Below are 14,901 nucleotides of genomic sequence, written 5' to 3' on the forward strand. Positions count from 1 at the left end.
TCTCTTTGCAAAGTTGTGCTATCTACCCCTGCCCAAAAACTTCACTGCACCACCTCCCAGATTGCTCCTTTTTTTTTTTTTTGCCCTTGGTTTTTATTGTTGTTGTTGTTGGATAGGACAGAGAGAAATGGAGAGAGATGGGGAAGACAGAGAGGGGGAAAGACAGACACCTGCAGACCTGCTTCACAGCTTGTGAAGCAACTCCTCTGCAGGTGGGGAGCCGGGGGCTCAATCTGGGATCCTTAAGCTGGTCCTTGTACTTTGCGCCACGTGCGCTTAGCATAATGCTTCTACAAAAAGACTGCAAAAGGCTCTGAGGTCTCAGGCTCAATCTCCAGTACCACTGTAGCCAGAGCTGAGCAGTAAATAAGAGAACTGGACGGGAGGGGGAGGAGGGGGAAGGACTCAGGGCTGGAGAAATAGCTCCCTGGGTGGAGCGTCTACACTGTCATATGCACGCCTCAGGTTTGAGCCCCAGCACCACATGGAAGGGACTGTGATGTCTCCCCTTCTCTGCCTCTGTGAATAAAATAAGTGACCTTGGGAGGTGAAATCATGCAATCATGAAGCTCCAGTTCCACAAAAGAGGAAAAAAACAAGTGTCTAAATGTCCAGAAGTGCCAGGGTTTTGTTCTTACATTTGTTTGTTTTGTTTTTAAGCAAAGTTCATCTTAAATGTTGCTTTTCATCTTACTTTATTATATAGGACAGAGAGAAATTGAGAGGGGGAGGGGGAGACAGAGATGGGGAGATACAGAGAGACATCTGCAACACTGATTCACTGCTCACAAAGCTTCCCCCCTGCAGGTGGGAACTGGGGGGCTTGAACCCGGATCCTTGTGAATGGTAATGTGTGTGTGTGCTCAGTTAGGTTCCCCAAATCCCTAGGAGTGTCATGTTTTTCTTTTCTTTTTTTTATAAATAAATATTTTTTAGTATATTTATTATTGGATAGAGACAGAACTTGAAAGGAGAGGGGGAGGCAGAGAGAGAAGGAGACAGAGAGACACTTGCAACCTTGCTTCACCACTTGTGAAACTTCCCCCCTGCAGGTGGGGACCAGGGGCTTGAACCTGGGTCCTTGTGCACTGTAGTGTGTGTGCTTAAACAGGTGCGCCACCGCCTGGCTCCAGGAGTGTCAGTTTTATTCACCGGTTCAGAACAGAGCTAAGGCACAACTTGATTGTGGCCAGCAGCGAAAGAGGCAGAAGGGGTATGGAGAAGCAGGCCCTGCTGGGAGCCTGGTACCCCAGCGGCCTTCTTGCTAGGGGCCTGGCCCTCCTGCCCGAGCCCCAGCAGCCCGAACGCCGTGCTGAAGAGGTTGATGGGGGTGGAGCCGTCGGTAATGAGGGTGGACTTCAGGCCCAAGCTCTGGAGCAGTTTCATCTGGAAGGAGGAAGAGGCGGGTGAGACATGCAGGCAGGCCCCAGATCCTCCTCTCTGAGGTGGTGCCACCCCGGCTGGAGGGGCTGGCAGCTGCTGCCCACACTCTGCTCACGGGATTAAGTGGGGGCTGATCAGGGGGGTGCCTGGGATGGTGACATACTCTCTGGGTCCTTGAAGGCTACTAAGGCCTGGTCCCAGCCTGCTGCTTCCAGTCCTTTCCTTGCTGGGATGCAGGTGCCCCTGCTATTCCCTAAACATACCAGGTTTGAGGCCTGGGATGTGGCACAGTGGATAAAGCAATGGAGAATCAAGCAAGAGGTCCTGAGTTCCATCCCTGACATTGCATGTGCCAGAGGGATGCTCTGGTTCTTTCTGTCTCCTTCTCTCTTACGTGAATAAATAAATATAAATGTTTTGTTTATTTATTTTCCCTTTTGTTGTCCTTGTTTTTTTTTATTGTTGTCGTAGTTATTATTGTTGTTACTGATGTCGTCGTTGGATAGGACAGAGAGAAATGGAGAGAGGAGGGGAAGACAGAGGAGGTGAGAAAGACAGACGCCTGCAGACCTGCTTCACCACCTGTGAAGTGAGCCTCCTGCAGGTGGGGAGCTGGGGGCTCCAACCGGGATCCTTACACCGGTCCTTGCGCTTTGCACTACGTGCTCTTAACCCGTTGAACTACCACCTGACTCCCAACATAAATGCTTTCTAAGCGTACCAAGCTTCTGGTGTGTCTTGGCACTTGATCCCTCCCTCTCCCTGTCACCTCTGTCCAGTGCCCAAGCCCCCTCCTTTCAGTGGCCCTCCTTAATCTCTCTAGTTTGAACCATGCCTTCCCTACACCATGTCATCCTGCTCCATTTCCTTCCAGTCTCTTGTCACAGACTAATGTTCCCTCTGTTTGCTGTCCCTGCCCTAACCACAGCTCCTGATGTGACAACAGTGCTTAGCAGTTAGTCAGACACAGGGGCAGCCCAGTCACTACCTCCCTTCACATCTCTGCGGTTTTTTTTCTTTCTTCCTTTCTTTTATTTCATAGGCCAGAAAGAAATTGAGAGGGGAGGGGGAGATAGCAAGGGAGAGAGACAGAGAAACACCTGCATCTTTGCTTCACCACTCCTGAAGCTTGCCTCCTGCAGGTGGGGACCAGGGATTTGAACCTGGGTTTTTACAAATGGTAATGTGTGTGCTCAGCTGGGTGCATCAGCACCCAACCCCTCCATCTCTCTGTGTTGACCCCTCCCCACACACGCTGGTTCAAGAATCCTCCAGGCTCATGCATACATCCCCAGCGCTCTGTCTCTCACCTGAATCTCTGGCCCAGCCACAGCCAGGTCCTTGATGGTGCCGGGGCCCAGGGCCTCCGTCATCTGCTTGAATTTCTTCACCTCCACCTCAGCCAGCTGCTGGGCCCGGCTCACCTCCAGCTCCAGCTGGGACCGAGCATACGCCAGTTCAAGATCGCGAACCTTCTGGACCCGCTGGAGCTCAGCCTCCTGAGAGAGATAAAAGCCAGCATTCAGTTGTGTGTCCCTCCAGTGACAAACCAGCCAGCAACCCTGAGGGAGCTGAGGCAAGAGGGAAGGCACTGTAGCGTGTGAAGCTTGACTGTGCCACCTCCTACCAGTGACTTGTGGGACCCTAGTCCAAGCTTCAGGTCCTTCGTCTGTAAATGGAGATAATGCACTGGAGGCAAGATGGAGGAAGAGTAGGATTAGTTTTTCCTCCAGGGTTATTGCTGGGGCTCGGTGCCTGCACTATGAATCCACTGCTCCTAGAGGCTATTTTTTCCCTCTTGTTGCCCTTGTTGTTTGTCGTTGTTATTATTATTGTTGTTGTTGTTGTCATTGATCATTGTTGTTGGATAGGACAGAGAGAAATGGACAGAGGAGGGGAAGACAGAGAGGAGGAGAGAAAGACAGACACCTGCAGACCTGCTTCATCACTTGTGAAGCGACCCTCCTGCCAGGTGGGGAGTTGGTGGCTCGAACTGGGATCCTTACCCTGGTCCTAGTGCTTTGTGCTACGTTACCACCCAACTCCCCTGTTTTATTTATTTATTTATTTATTTATTTACTTACTTATTTATTGCCACCAGGATTATTGCTGGGGCTCAGTTCCAGCACTATGAATCCATTGCTCCCAGAGGCTAAGACCCCCCTTTTCCCCCTTTTCTAATTTTTTTATTAGACAAGACAGAAATACAGAGAGGATGGGGAGATAGAGGGACAGAAAGATAGACACCTGCAGACCTGCTTCACTGCTTGTGAAGTGGACCCCCCTGCAGAGGGGAGTGGGGGGGCTTGAACCAAAGTTGTTACTTTTGGTGATACGTGCACTAACCAGCTGTGCTACCTCGTTCCCACACTAAAATGCTGGAACACACATGGAAAAATCTAGTACAGAAACTGTCTTGGGTGGTCCAGGAGGTGGCGCAGGGGACAGACAAAGCACTGGATTCTCAACCATGAGGTGCCGAGTTCAATCCCCGGCAGCACATGTACCAGAGCGATGCCTGATTCTTTCTCTCTCTGCCTATCTTTCTCATGAATAAATAAATAAATCCTTTAAAAAAAAAAAAAGGAAAAGAGACAGTCATGGAAAAGATAGAATGTCAAAGCAAAGAAAGAGTTAACTAGGGAAACTGTAGGAAGGAGAAGCCCCAGTAACAGGAGGCCTTGAGAAAGCCCCCCCAAACTCCCTGTGGTACATCCTATCCCCACAGGTCATAAAACTTCTAAGTCCTGAACCTACCCCCAGACACAGCTATGCAGGAAAAGATAACAGTAACCAAGGCAACCAGACCCTGAGCCATGGGTCCAAGTCCCACCCCCTCAACCTTGCAGCCTCTGCTTCTGTGAGAATGAATGCTCTCTGCTCACCGCCTGCAGTCCCCTAGATAAGCTTATATCTTCCCTTTTTGGGGGGCCCAGAGTTCTTTAAGAGCAAAAGCTCTTTCTGTAGCCCACTAATGTTAATAAAGTTTCTCTTCTTTCTTTTATTTTTAACATTATTATTACTATTATTATTATTATTATTTTTACCAAAAAGTTTCTTCTCTTTCTGAATCCTCATGGCTCTCTGGTCTCATCTGCCAACTCATCACAACAGAGGACAAAGGCTCAGTACCTGACAGCACAATAAGCCAAAGCTCAGTTGTGCTCTGGTCCCCCCACACCCACTGCCGTCTCTATTTCTCTTATTAGAAATAAATAAAAATATTTTCTAAAAGAGAAATACAGGGGAGTTGGGCGGTAGCGCAGCGGGTTAAGCGCATGTGGCGCAAAGCAAGGACCAGCATAAGGATCCCGGTTCGAGCCCCCAGCTCCCCACCTTCAGGGGAGTCGCTTCACAGGCGGTGAAGCAGGTCTGCAGGTGTCTATCTTTCTCTCCCCGTCTGTCTTCCCCTCCTCTCTCCGTTTCTCTCTGTCTTATCCAACAACGACGACATCAATAACAACAACAGTAATAACTACAACAAGAAAACAAGGGCAACAAAAGTGAATAAATATTTTTTAAAAATTAAAAAAAAGATAATTAAAAAAATTTTTAAAAAGAGAGAAAGAGAGAAATACAGAATGCTCCTCTCTTCCCTGATCAAGCTTTCTGGTCTTTCTTCCAGCCATGACACCATCTCCCCAGACAATAAGTAGGATCCACCTGCATATCAGATTTCAGGCTCAGGGGAAAGGAAACAAACAAACAAACAAACAAAAACTAGTATAGCCACAGGTCCTTTGGAATATAACTAAAATATGCCTACTACCTATCTACGAAACTGAGACCCCCCCCCCCCCCACTCTTCATCTGCACTATTCCAGCCTTTAGGTCCATGATTGGTCAACAATTTGTTTGGCTTTGTATGTTTTTGTGTTTTTTTTTCCCCTGCCCCAGCTTTGCATGTTAACTCTCTTTACAACTACCAGGTTCTAGATGCTAACATGATGCCAACCAGACTTCCCTGGACAGACAACCCCACCAATGTGCCTTGGAACTCCGCTTCCCCAGAGCCCTTCCCTACCAGGGAAAGAGAGAGGCAGGCTGGGAATAAGGATCGACCTGTCAATGCCCATATTTAGTGGGGAAGCAATTACAGAAGCCAGACCTTCCACCTTCTGCACCCCACAATGACCTTGTGTCCGTACTCCCAGATGGTTAAAGAATAGGAAAGCTATCAGGGGAGGGGATGGGATACAGAGTTCTGGTGGTGGGAATTGTGTGGAGTTGTACCCCTCTTATCCTATGGTTTAGTCAATGTTTCCTTTTTATAAATTAAAAAAATAAAATAAAATAAATAAATAAAAGAGAGAAATAGAGGGAGTCAGGCAGTAGCACAGCAGGTGGTGCCAAGTGCAAGGACCGGTGTAAGGATCCCAGCTCAAGCCCCTGGCTCCCCACCTGCAGGGGAGTCGCAGGTGTCTGTCTTTCTCTCCCACTCTGTCTCCCCTCCTCTCTCCATTTCTCTCTGTCCTATCCAACAATGACTACATCAATAACACAACAACAGTAATAACCACAACAATAAAACAACAAAAAAGGGCAACAAAAAGGGAATAAATAAAATAAATATTTAAAAAACAAAAACAAACAAAAAAAAGTTAAAGGAACTTAGTACAACTAAACCAGCCCTATAAGAAATACTAAAGGAGGGAGGTAGATAGCATAATGGTTATGCAAAGAGACTCTCATACCTAAGGCTGCATAGTCCCAGGTTCAAGCCCCTGTACCACCATAAACCAGAATTGAGCTAAACTTTGGTAAGGAAAAAAAAAATTACTAAAGGGACTTACATAAAATGAAAACTCTGAATGTTTTCTCTCATATGGAGGAAATAAAGAGAGAGAAAAAAAAAAAAAAGCAACCAAGAAAAGTCAAATGAAGACAAGCCGTAGGTCTCAAACTGCAGAACTGAGTATATCAAATGGGGACGAAATGGAGAGACTGGGTTGGGAGGGGAGGGGAGGGGGTCCAATAGTCTTTGGTGGAACAATACTGATGCTTTTTTTTTTTTTTGAGGGGGGGCAGGTATTGCAACACATTTTGAAGAAGTGAGAAATTGTACTTCAAAACATTAATCGTCTTAAAAACAAAGGTCACTTCAAAAACAAGATTACTGGGCAGGGGAAATAGCATAATGGTTCTGCAAAAAGACTTTCATGCCTGAGGCACCAAAGATCCCAGTATAATCAGAATCCTTAGTATAATCAGAACTCAGCAGTGCTTTGGACTTAAAATGTGTGAGCATATGTCTGTAAACTAGCCCTAACAGGAACAGGCCCTTGGTGCACCTGACTGAGTGTACACATCACCTTCTGCAAGGCCCCCCAGTTCAAGGCCCCCAGTCCCTACCTGCAGAGGGTAGCTTCATGAGCTCCATTTCTCTCTGTCTCTATCAAATAAATAAATATTAAAAAGAGGAGCTAGGTAGTGGTGTACCTAGTTAAACATACATATCACTATGCTCAAGGATCCAGGTTTGAGCCCCGCTCCCTACCTGCAGGGAGGATGCTTCATGAGCAGTTGAATAATGATGCAGGTCTGCAGGAATCTATCTTTCTCTCTGGCTGGTGGTGGTGCGGGGATTGAACCTGGGACTTTGGAGCCTCAGGCATGAGAGTCTCTTTGTATAAGCATTATGCTATCTACCCCTGCCCTCTCTCTTTCCTTCTCAATTTCTGTCCTGTTAAATAAAGTAGAAAGAAAAAAAAATAGCTGCCATGGATTCATAGTGTAGGGGCCAAGTGGTGGCAAGCCTGGCTGAGCAAACACATTACCATGTACAAGGACCTGTGTTCAAGGCCCCACTCCCCACCTGCAGGGGGAAAGCTTTAGGAGTGGTGAAACAATGCTACAGATATCTGTCTCTACCTTCTCTTTTGAATTGTCTTTTTTATTTTTTTTTACCAGGGCACGCTCAGCTCTAGTTTATGGTGGTGTGTGTGGATTGAACCTGGGACTTCAGCTCTAGTTTATGGTGGTGTGTGTGGATTGAACCTGGGCCTTTAGAGCCTCAGGCAAGAGAGTCTCTTTGCTACCTAACCCACCCACCCCCATGCCTATCTATTTCTATAAGTGAATAGACACAAGAAACACTCATGAAAGACATGTCTCTGATATCTGATTACTGTAAAAAATGGTGACTAATCCCTAGCACTGCAAAAACGGTATCATCTGTTTTCCATCTACACCATGCCTCGGCCTCGCGTGAGCTAATGTGCAGCTTGACGATACGAGAATCCGGCACGAAGCCCAGCCAGTCTATCTTGGCGTTACTCTCGATCGCACCCTGTCATTTCACGAACATCTCATAAAAACTGCAGCAAAGGTGGGCGCGAGGAATAACATCATTGCAAGGCTGGCCAGCTCCTCATGGGGCGCGAGCGCTTCCACACTACGATCATCTCTGGCATTATGCTATTCCACTGCAGAATACTGTGCCCCAGTTTGGTTCCGTAGCCCCCATGTCCACTTGGTCGATTCCAAATTATATTCCTCCATGAGGATAATTTCTGGAACCATCCGTTCCACCCTGGTTCCATGGCTGCCAGTTCTTAGCAACATCGCTCCGCCAGATATTCATCGGGATGCGGCATCATCTAAGTTCATTTCCCACGTCTACACTCGACCGGACCTGCCAATATACGCGGATATCTTCACCCACCCTGTCCAACGCTTGACGTCTCGTCATCCAATCTAGTTCCCTACGCCTACACTGAACTTCTCTGTTCCAGACTCTTGGAAACAGAGTTGGCAGTCAGCTGAGGTAAAGAACAAACACCTCATCACAGACCCCTGCAAGCGTCAACCCGGCTTTGACCTAGCACGTTATGATTGGGCCCTCCTCAATCGCTATCGAACAGGCCATGGCCGGTGCGCCGCTATGTTCCATCGCTGGGGGGCCAGAGATGACCCGAACTGCCCCTGCGGCTCCAGACAGACTATGACCCACATAGTCAACGACTGCCACCTCTCCAGATTCAAAGGAGGTCTCGAAACTTTACATCAGGCTCAACCTGACGCTGTTGACTGGCTACGGAAGAAAGGCAAACGCTAGAAGAAGAAGTGAATAGACACAAAGCAAAGGATTTTGCAAACCACAAAGTATTTGCCTAGGGCCTGCTGATAGGGTGCTCGGTGTCCTGCCTGGGTGGAGCTTCCTCCAGGCTCCCTAATGCCTCACCCTCCCTGGGCCTCTTTCCCCCACGCACCGTCTCAATGGCCAAAGCTTCTGCTTTCAGCTTGGCCTGCAGCACTGAGCCTTCTCCCTCGATGCGCGCTGCCTCTGCACGGGACTCAGCCTCGGCCTTGGCGGTCCCAGTGCTCTCCACAGCTGTGCTGGGGGGGGGGGGGACAGAGTCAGGAACACCCCCCCAAGCCTACCTTCCTTCTCCCACCAAGATGGAGGCTGGGGAGCTCCCACACCCAAGCCCCTCGTCCCTTTCCCTCCAGCTCTCTACCAACCTCAGGGCCTCCAGTTCCAAGAGCTCCCTGCGAGCCTTCTCTGCTTCAGACTGATCCAGGATCTTCTGTCTCTCCAGCCGCCCACGGGCTTCTTGCTCCAGTCTCTGAGCCTCATGCCTGGGGAGGCAGGGGAGGAAGCGGCTCAGATGCTGGCCAGGGGCTGGGTGGGAACGGGAGTGTCCAGGACAGGGACCATCAAGCTCATGATGTCAAGGCAGCCCCCAGCCATCAGCAGCAGGGGCAACCTACACGTCAATGGAAGGAAAGAGATGCAGATCGAGAGCCATGGCTGCCCATCCAGTGAGAAAGACAGGAGGACAAGGAGGACCTCGGACAGTGACAAGCTCTGAAAATGGGTCAGTGGCCCAAGAGGTGGCTCAGTGGGTCAAGTGTTGGACTCTCAAGCATGAGGTTTTTGGTATCACATGTGCTAGTGATGCTCCGCCCACTCGCCCCGATTAATAAATAACAGGATATAGAGACAGCATAATGGTTCTATAAGACTATCCAACAACGATGGCATCCATAACAACAACAATAATAACTACAACAGTAAAACAACAAAGGCAACAAAAGGAAGTAAATAAATAAACAAATATTTTTTAAAAAGACTCTCATGCCTGAGACTCTGAGGTTCCAGGTTCAATCCCCAGCACCACCAGAAGCCAGAGCTGAGCAGTGCTCCGGTGTGTCTATCTGTCTGCCTCTCTCTCTCTTCTCTCTCCATTTCCCATTAAAGTAAAAAATAAATATTTGGTGGTGCAGTGATAAAATTGGACTCTTAAGCAGGAGATCCTGAGTTCAATCCCCGGCAGCACATGTGCCAGAGTGATGTCTGGTTCTTTTTCTCTCCTCCTGTCTTTCTCATGAATAAATAAATAAATATTAAAAATAAATAAATCTTACAAAAAGAAAGTGTAATGATACAACCTGACAGTAGAGGGCTATGCTCATTTGGGCCAAAAGAACAGGGCTCACAGGGAAGTGACCTGGGTTGAGTGTGGGGAAGGGGTGTAGGGGCAGTGGGGGACCCTCCTGTGCTCTAAGGGAAGGACATTCTGGGCAGAGAGAACACCCTGTGCTGAAGGCCTTGGGATGGGGACCCTCGGTGTGCGTGAAGAAGCCCATGAGTTGGGCCACAAAGCTAAACCTCCTGTGCCTGAAAGACCACAGAGTCTGGGTTACAGCATGGCAAGGCCAGGCTGGCCTGACTTCCAGCTGTGTGGGGTATGAGCCATGCTATCTGCTGGGGAGCAGAGATGGGGGTCTGGAACCTGGGCCCGGGCTCACTTGGCAGCAGCTTCCTGGGAGTTGGTGGTGATCTCAATGGCTAGCTGGACGCTGCGCTGCAGGGCGTCTCTGGTCCTCTGGTCCACGGGCTCCACCGACTGCACGTCCACGCTGCTGACCACCAGCCCGTTCTGTGGGAACACGGCCCGGTCCCGGGGCTGGGGCAGGCTGCCAGCCCCCACGGCTCCTGGGGCCTCGAAGCCGAAGACGGCCATGCGGATGATGCGGGCCGAGTTCTTGTGGAAGTCGTCGAAGGTGACCGAGGCCACGGCCCCTCGCACCCGGGAGGCGATGGCCTTGCAGGCGTCCCCCACGAAGTCGGGCACTGAGAAGAGCCTGGCCGCCTCCTGCGGGTCCTTCTGGTCGCTCAGCTCGAAATGCCTGTGAACGAGACTGGAGCTGGACCCCAGAAAGCAACCGCTCCCACTCGCTCCCTTCCCCCCACCCCCAACAGTCAGGTGGCTCATCCCATAGAGAGAACATGTTAGCATGCACGAGGACCTGGGTTCAAGCCCCAGGACACCACGTGGGCACCTGCAGTGAGGGGGAGGCTTCCCAAGGGATAGGAGTGGTGCTGTGATGTTTCCGCTTCTCACTCTGTCTCTCTCTCCCTCTCTAGCTCTCTCTGTCTCTCACACTCAGGCTGTAAATAATTACTAATAACTGTAGACCACTAGGACTAGCGGAGTCATGCAGGTGTGAGCCCCAGAGATATCCCTAGTGAAGAAAGATAGAAAGAAGGGGAAGACCCAAGGTCTGAATGACCCTGCGGTGCACAAGACAAAGCAGACACACTGTCTAGGTGAGTTATCTTGGGTACCCTGGGGCATGGAGTCATTTGAAACCCAGCACCTGAGGGGAGTCAATCTGTTGGAGCAGTAGCCCTTGTCAACTCCTCCCCACCCTCACCAGTTGTAGGCGAGTTGCAGCTGTAGCCTGGCGTGGTCCGCTGTTTCGATGGTGATGACATCCGTGAAGAAGTCGGGCCCCAGCAGCAGGCAGAGCGCACGGCGGGCATGGGGACGCTTGGGACGCCCGGCAGAGAGGGACAGCACTGTGAACTGCTCCTCAGGGCCTAGTGACACCAGCTCGGGCCCGAAGACCACACTGAGGAGGAGCCAGGGGTCAGCAGATGCCCCTAAAGCTCACCTGCCCATCTCCCATCCCTGCCTGCTCTCAGCCCAGTCCTCCCCTGGCCCCCTGGTCCTTCCCTAGCTTGTCCCTCGTGCTCCCCACCCCACTCCTCTCAGGGTCCCCCTGGTCCTCCCCTTTCCCACCCTGATCCTTCCTTGGTCCACTGCCCCCAGTCCTCCCTTGTCCTGTCCCTAGTGTACCGTTGATCCTCCCATGACCTGTTTCTGAGGCTCCCTTGTACCCCTCTCCTGCTCCACCCTCTTTGGGTGCTCCCCTGCCCCCACCCCAGGTCCTCCTGGTCCTCCCTGGATTGCCTCGGATGCTCCCTGGCTGGACCCTAATGCTCCCCGGCCAGGCCCTAGTCCACCCTGACCCGCCCTGGTCCTCCTTGGCCAGACCTTAGAGCTTCCTGGCCTCCCGTAGTCCTCCCTGGCCACCCAGTCCTCTCTGGCCTCCCGCACTCACCGCGCACGCTTCTCTCTGTAGTCGTACACCTGCACGGCTGCGTTGTGCGGGACTCGGTAGCTGACCACGCGGGTCTTGTTCCGCGGGGTCGCGGGCAGCTCGGTCCTGGCCAGATTCTTCCCGCGGTCCGCCAGGGGGTCCTGGCCCTGGGACAACAGCTCCTCCACCCCGGGGGGCAGCTCCTTCTCCCACAGCACCTCGTCCTGCGTCAGCATGTAGGTGCTCCCGATCACAGCGCGCACCTGGGGAGGCGGGGAGCAGCCAAGTCACTGCGGGGCGGGGGGTGGGGAGGACCCCACGCTGGCGAGTGCACCGGGTGGAGGAGCCCCAAGTTACAGCAAGGACACAGGGGAGCCCTGTCGTTTTTGACGGGTTAGGTTGTTTTCGCCGGGCTGGCTTCACGGGCGGGTAACAGATGACCCGGGACTCATGGCTGGGTTGTAGGCAGTATCTCTTTATTCATGCAGGACGCAGCATAATCTAAGACGAGCTAAGTTAAACTCAAAGTACAGTACTCTAAAACTCACAATGCTGTCTTTATATATACTTGCCAAGTAGGGTGGAAACAGGGTGTGACATAGAGAGGGTGGAGAGAAAAGTGACTGGTGACAATCAGAGTGTGACAAGGAGAGGATCAGGCTGTGACAAGGAGGGGGGGTGGAGCAAAAACATATCATGAAACAGTGGGGATTGAACCAATGCCCTGGAGGGAGGTGCTTGTTAAAAGCGGTTATATAAATAGAATGAAGTGGTTATGTAAATAGAATAGTGTTAAGCAGGGGGGATTTAAACCAAATGAAACAGAAGGGGTCTCATGCATACCAACAATTCCCCCTTTCTTTTTAACTAATGGCCATTGTGGGGTGAACAGAAACGTATATCGTACAGGCGTTTTCAAAAGAACTGGCATAAGACATGGAAAACAAAATAGGCGAGCAGCAATAACCAGTGTGATGCCAAGTGGAGCTTTTCTTGCCTCAAAGGGCAAAGCCTAGCAGGCGAAAGGGCATTTCTTGCCTCTGGGAACGCTTCATGCCTCTGGGGGCATCTCTTGCCTCAAAGGGCATTTCTTGCCTCTGGGAATGCTTCATGCCTCTGGGGGCATCTCTTGCCTCAAAGGGCATTTCCTGCCTCTGTGGGCATCTCTTGCCTCTTGGGGCGCTTCATGCCTCTGTGGGCATAACCTAATAAGGAGGGGGAGCTTTCTGCCTCTGGGACAGAGCCTGCAGGCGAGGGGACATGGTCTATAAAGTTTCAAGGCAATTGGCTGAAGTTAGTCTTTGAGAAACACAGCAGTGTGTACCAGTACGTCCAATGGAGGTGTCAGTCCAAAGTAGCTGACCACAGAAGAAAATGCCGGAGGATGAAACGCTGCACGTCTGTCTCGATGGGGAATGTTGGCCACCAGAATTTTGCTTTTCTGTAGAGAGTGATCTTTGGAGTCTGTGAATCTGTTTCTTCAGGTCGTGCCAGGTCACCTCATTGGTTTCCGGGGGCGATGTCAGAGAACAGGATCCAAATGGATTTCCAGGAATTCCATTTGAGTAGATGCTTTTTCATGTGAAGATTTTGACAGCTGAAATTCACTTATTTGTCAAACAAAACTTGTAGCAGATTAGAAGTTTACTATAATTGATAACTCCATTATAATTGGAAGTCGTTTCTAGTATGATTTTAAGGTTGTTTAAACAGTTTAAACTCAATAATATGTGGAAAGGTAAACAGAAGAACCACGGTTAAAAGCCTCAAGCATGAGAATAATTAACATAATCATTGCACTATCTGCCCCACCCATAACTCACACAGTTTTCAGGATTAAACGTTTCAGATTCATGTCAAGACGTAAAAGAGAAATCAAAGGAGGAAAAAACAATTTTTTGGATTGTTTCTGGATGTCTCTAGAAATCATGGCTGCGTCCAGCATTTTTTTTTAAGTCAATGTCAAACAAAAATTCAGTCATTCAAATCATTCTCTTATGAAACGCAACTTGAACCAGATTATCAAGATCTCACCATGTAGGATTAAGAATCCCCGGAGGGCGACCTAGTCCAAAAAGGTCCTCGAAATTCCATTTAGGGTGTTTCTGACTGTTCCTGCTGGATTGCTTCAGGCACCCATTTTTAAAAGCGTCTTCCCATCGAAGAAAGAATCCAATCAAGAGAGTAGAACTAACCACGTGTCTCCATACTTGGGAACTGCCAGGGTACTCGAGAATGCTCCTCAAACTAGAGTAGTCCTTCTCCACGGGAAACATTCGAGAAGAAGTCCAGAAAGTCCCAGGGGAAATCCCCATGCATATCCCAAGGTCTACGATCACGGTCATAAAGAACGAAATTATGGCCTGGAGCGAAATGTAGTCCTTTTCCTCGGGAAACATGAGAGAGGGAATCCAGAAAGTCCAAGGAGAAATCTCCGTGCATCTCCCAAGCTCTATGATCCCGGTCATAAGAAACCAAAGTTCCTGGTCAGGGAACCGAAATGTGGCCCAGAGTAAAATGTTCCAGAGACAGAGAAACTGTCTCATAATGAAACAGTAGAGGCTTTGGCAAACCTCTTCGTAAGTAAAAGAGAAGACCATAGTGCATAGGTAGGCAAAGTCTTCACTTATCTGGGAGTTGCGCAGGTCTGGCCCCACGTTGGGCGCCATATGTCGTTTTTGACGGGTTAGGTTGTTTTCGCCGGGCTGGCTTCACGGGCGGGTAACAGATGACCCGGGACTCATGGCTGGGTTGTAGGCAGTATCTCTTTATTCATGCAGGACGCAGCATAATCTAAGACGAGCTAAGTTAAACTCAAAGTACAGTACTCTAAAACTCACAATGCTGTCTTTATATATACTTGCCAAGTAGGGTGGAAACAGGGTGTGACATAGAGAGGGTGGAGAGAAAAGTGACTGGTGACAATCAGAGTGTGACAAGGAGAGGATCAGGCTGTGACAAGGAGGGGGGGTGGAGCAAAAACATATCATGAAACAGTGGGGATTGAACCAATGCCCTGGAGGGAGGTGCTTGTTAACAGCGGTTATATAAATAGAATGAAGTGGTTATGTAAATAGAATAGTGTTAAGCAGGGGGGATTTAAACCAAATGAAACAGAAGGGGTCTCATGCATACCAACAGAGCCCCACGCGGGCCAGAAGCAGAATTGTTTCCAGGGAACACTGC

General features: G+C 49.9%; 1 protein-coding gene across 2 annotated transcripts in view; it reads right to left on the bottom strand.

Moving 5' to 3' along the window:
- Window positions 1-940: 940 nt before the first annotated feature.
- The window catches only part of MVP (major vault protein), a 47,482-nt gene continuing 33,521 nt past the window's right edge, over window positions 941-14,901 (bottom strand). For both annotated transcript variants that reach the window (XM_060173043.1, XM_060173045.1), the window contains exons 9-15: window positions 11,737-11,978; window positions 11,047-11,244; window positions 10,138-10,518; window positions 8,848-8,964; window positions 8,595-8,721; window positions 2,694-2,882; window positions 941-1,386 (exon numbers count right to left, since the gene is read on the bottom strand). In XM_060173043.1, the coding sequence (XP_060029026.1) occupies window positions 1,168-1,386; window positions 2,694-2,882; window positions 8,595-8,721; window positions 8,848-8,964; window positions 10,138-10,518; window positions 11,047-11,244; window positions 11,737-11,978 (1,473 nt within the window). In that variant the 3' untranslated portion in view covers window positions 941-1,167. The remainder of the gene's footprint in view (window positions 1,387-2,693; window positions 2,883-8,594; window positions 8,722-8,847; window positions 8,965-10,137; window positions 10,519-11,046; window positions 11,245-11,736; window positions 11,979-14,901) is intronic.

Source organism: Erinaceus europaeus, chromosome 15 (assembly GCF_950295315.1).
Source record: "Erinaceus europaeus chromosome 15, mEriEur2.1, whole genome shotgun sequence".
In the NCBI taxonomy this organism is placed as follows: Eukaryota; Metazoa; Chordata; class Mammalia; order Eulipotyphla; family Erinaceidae; genus Erinaceus; species Erinaceus europaeus.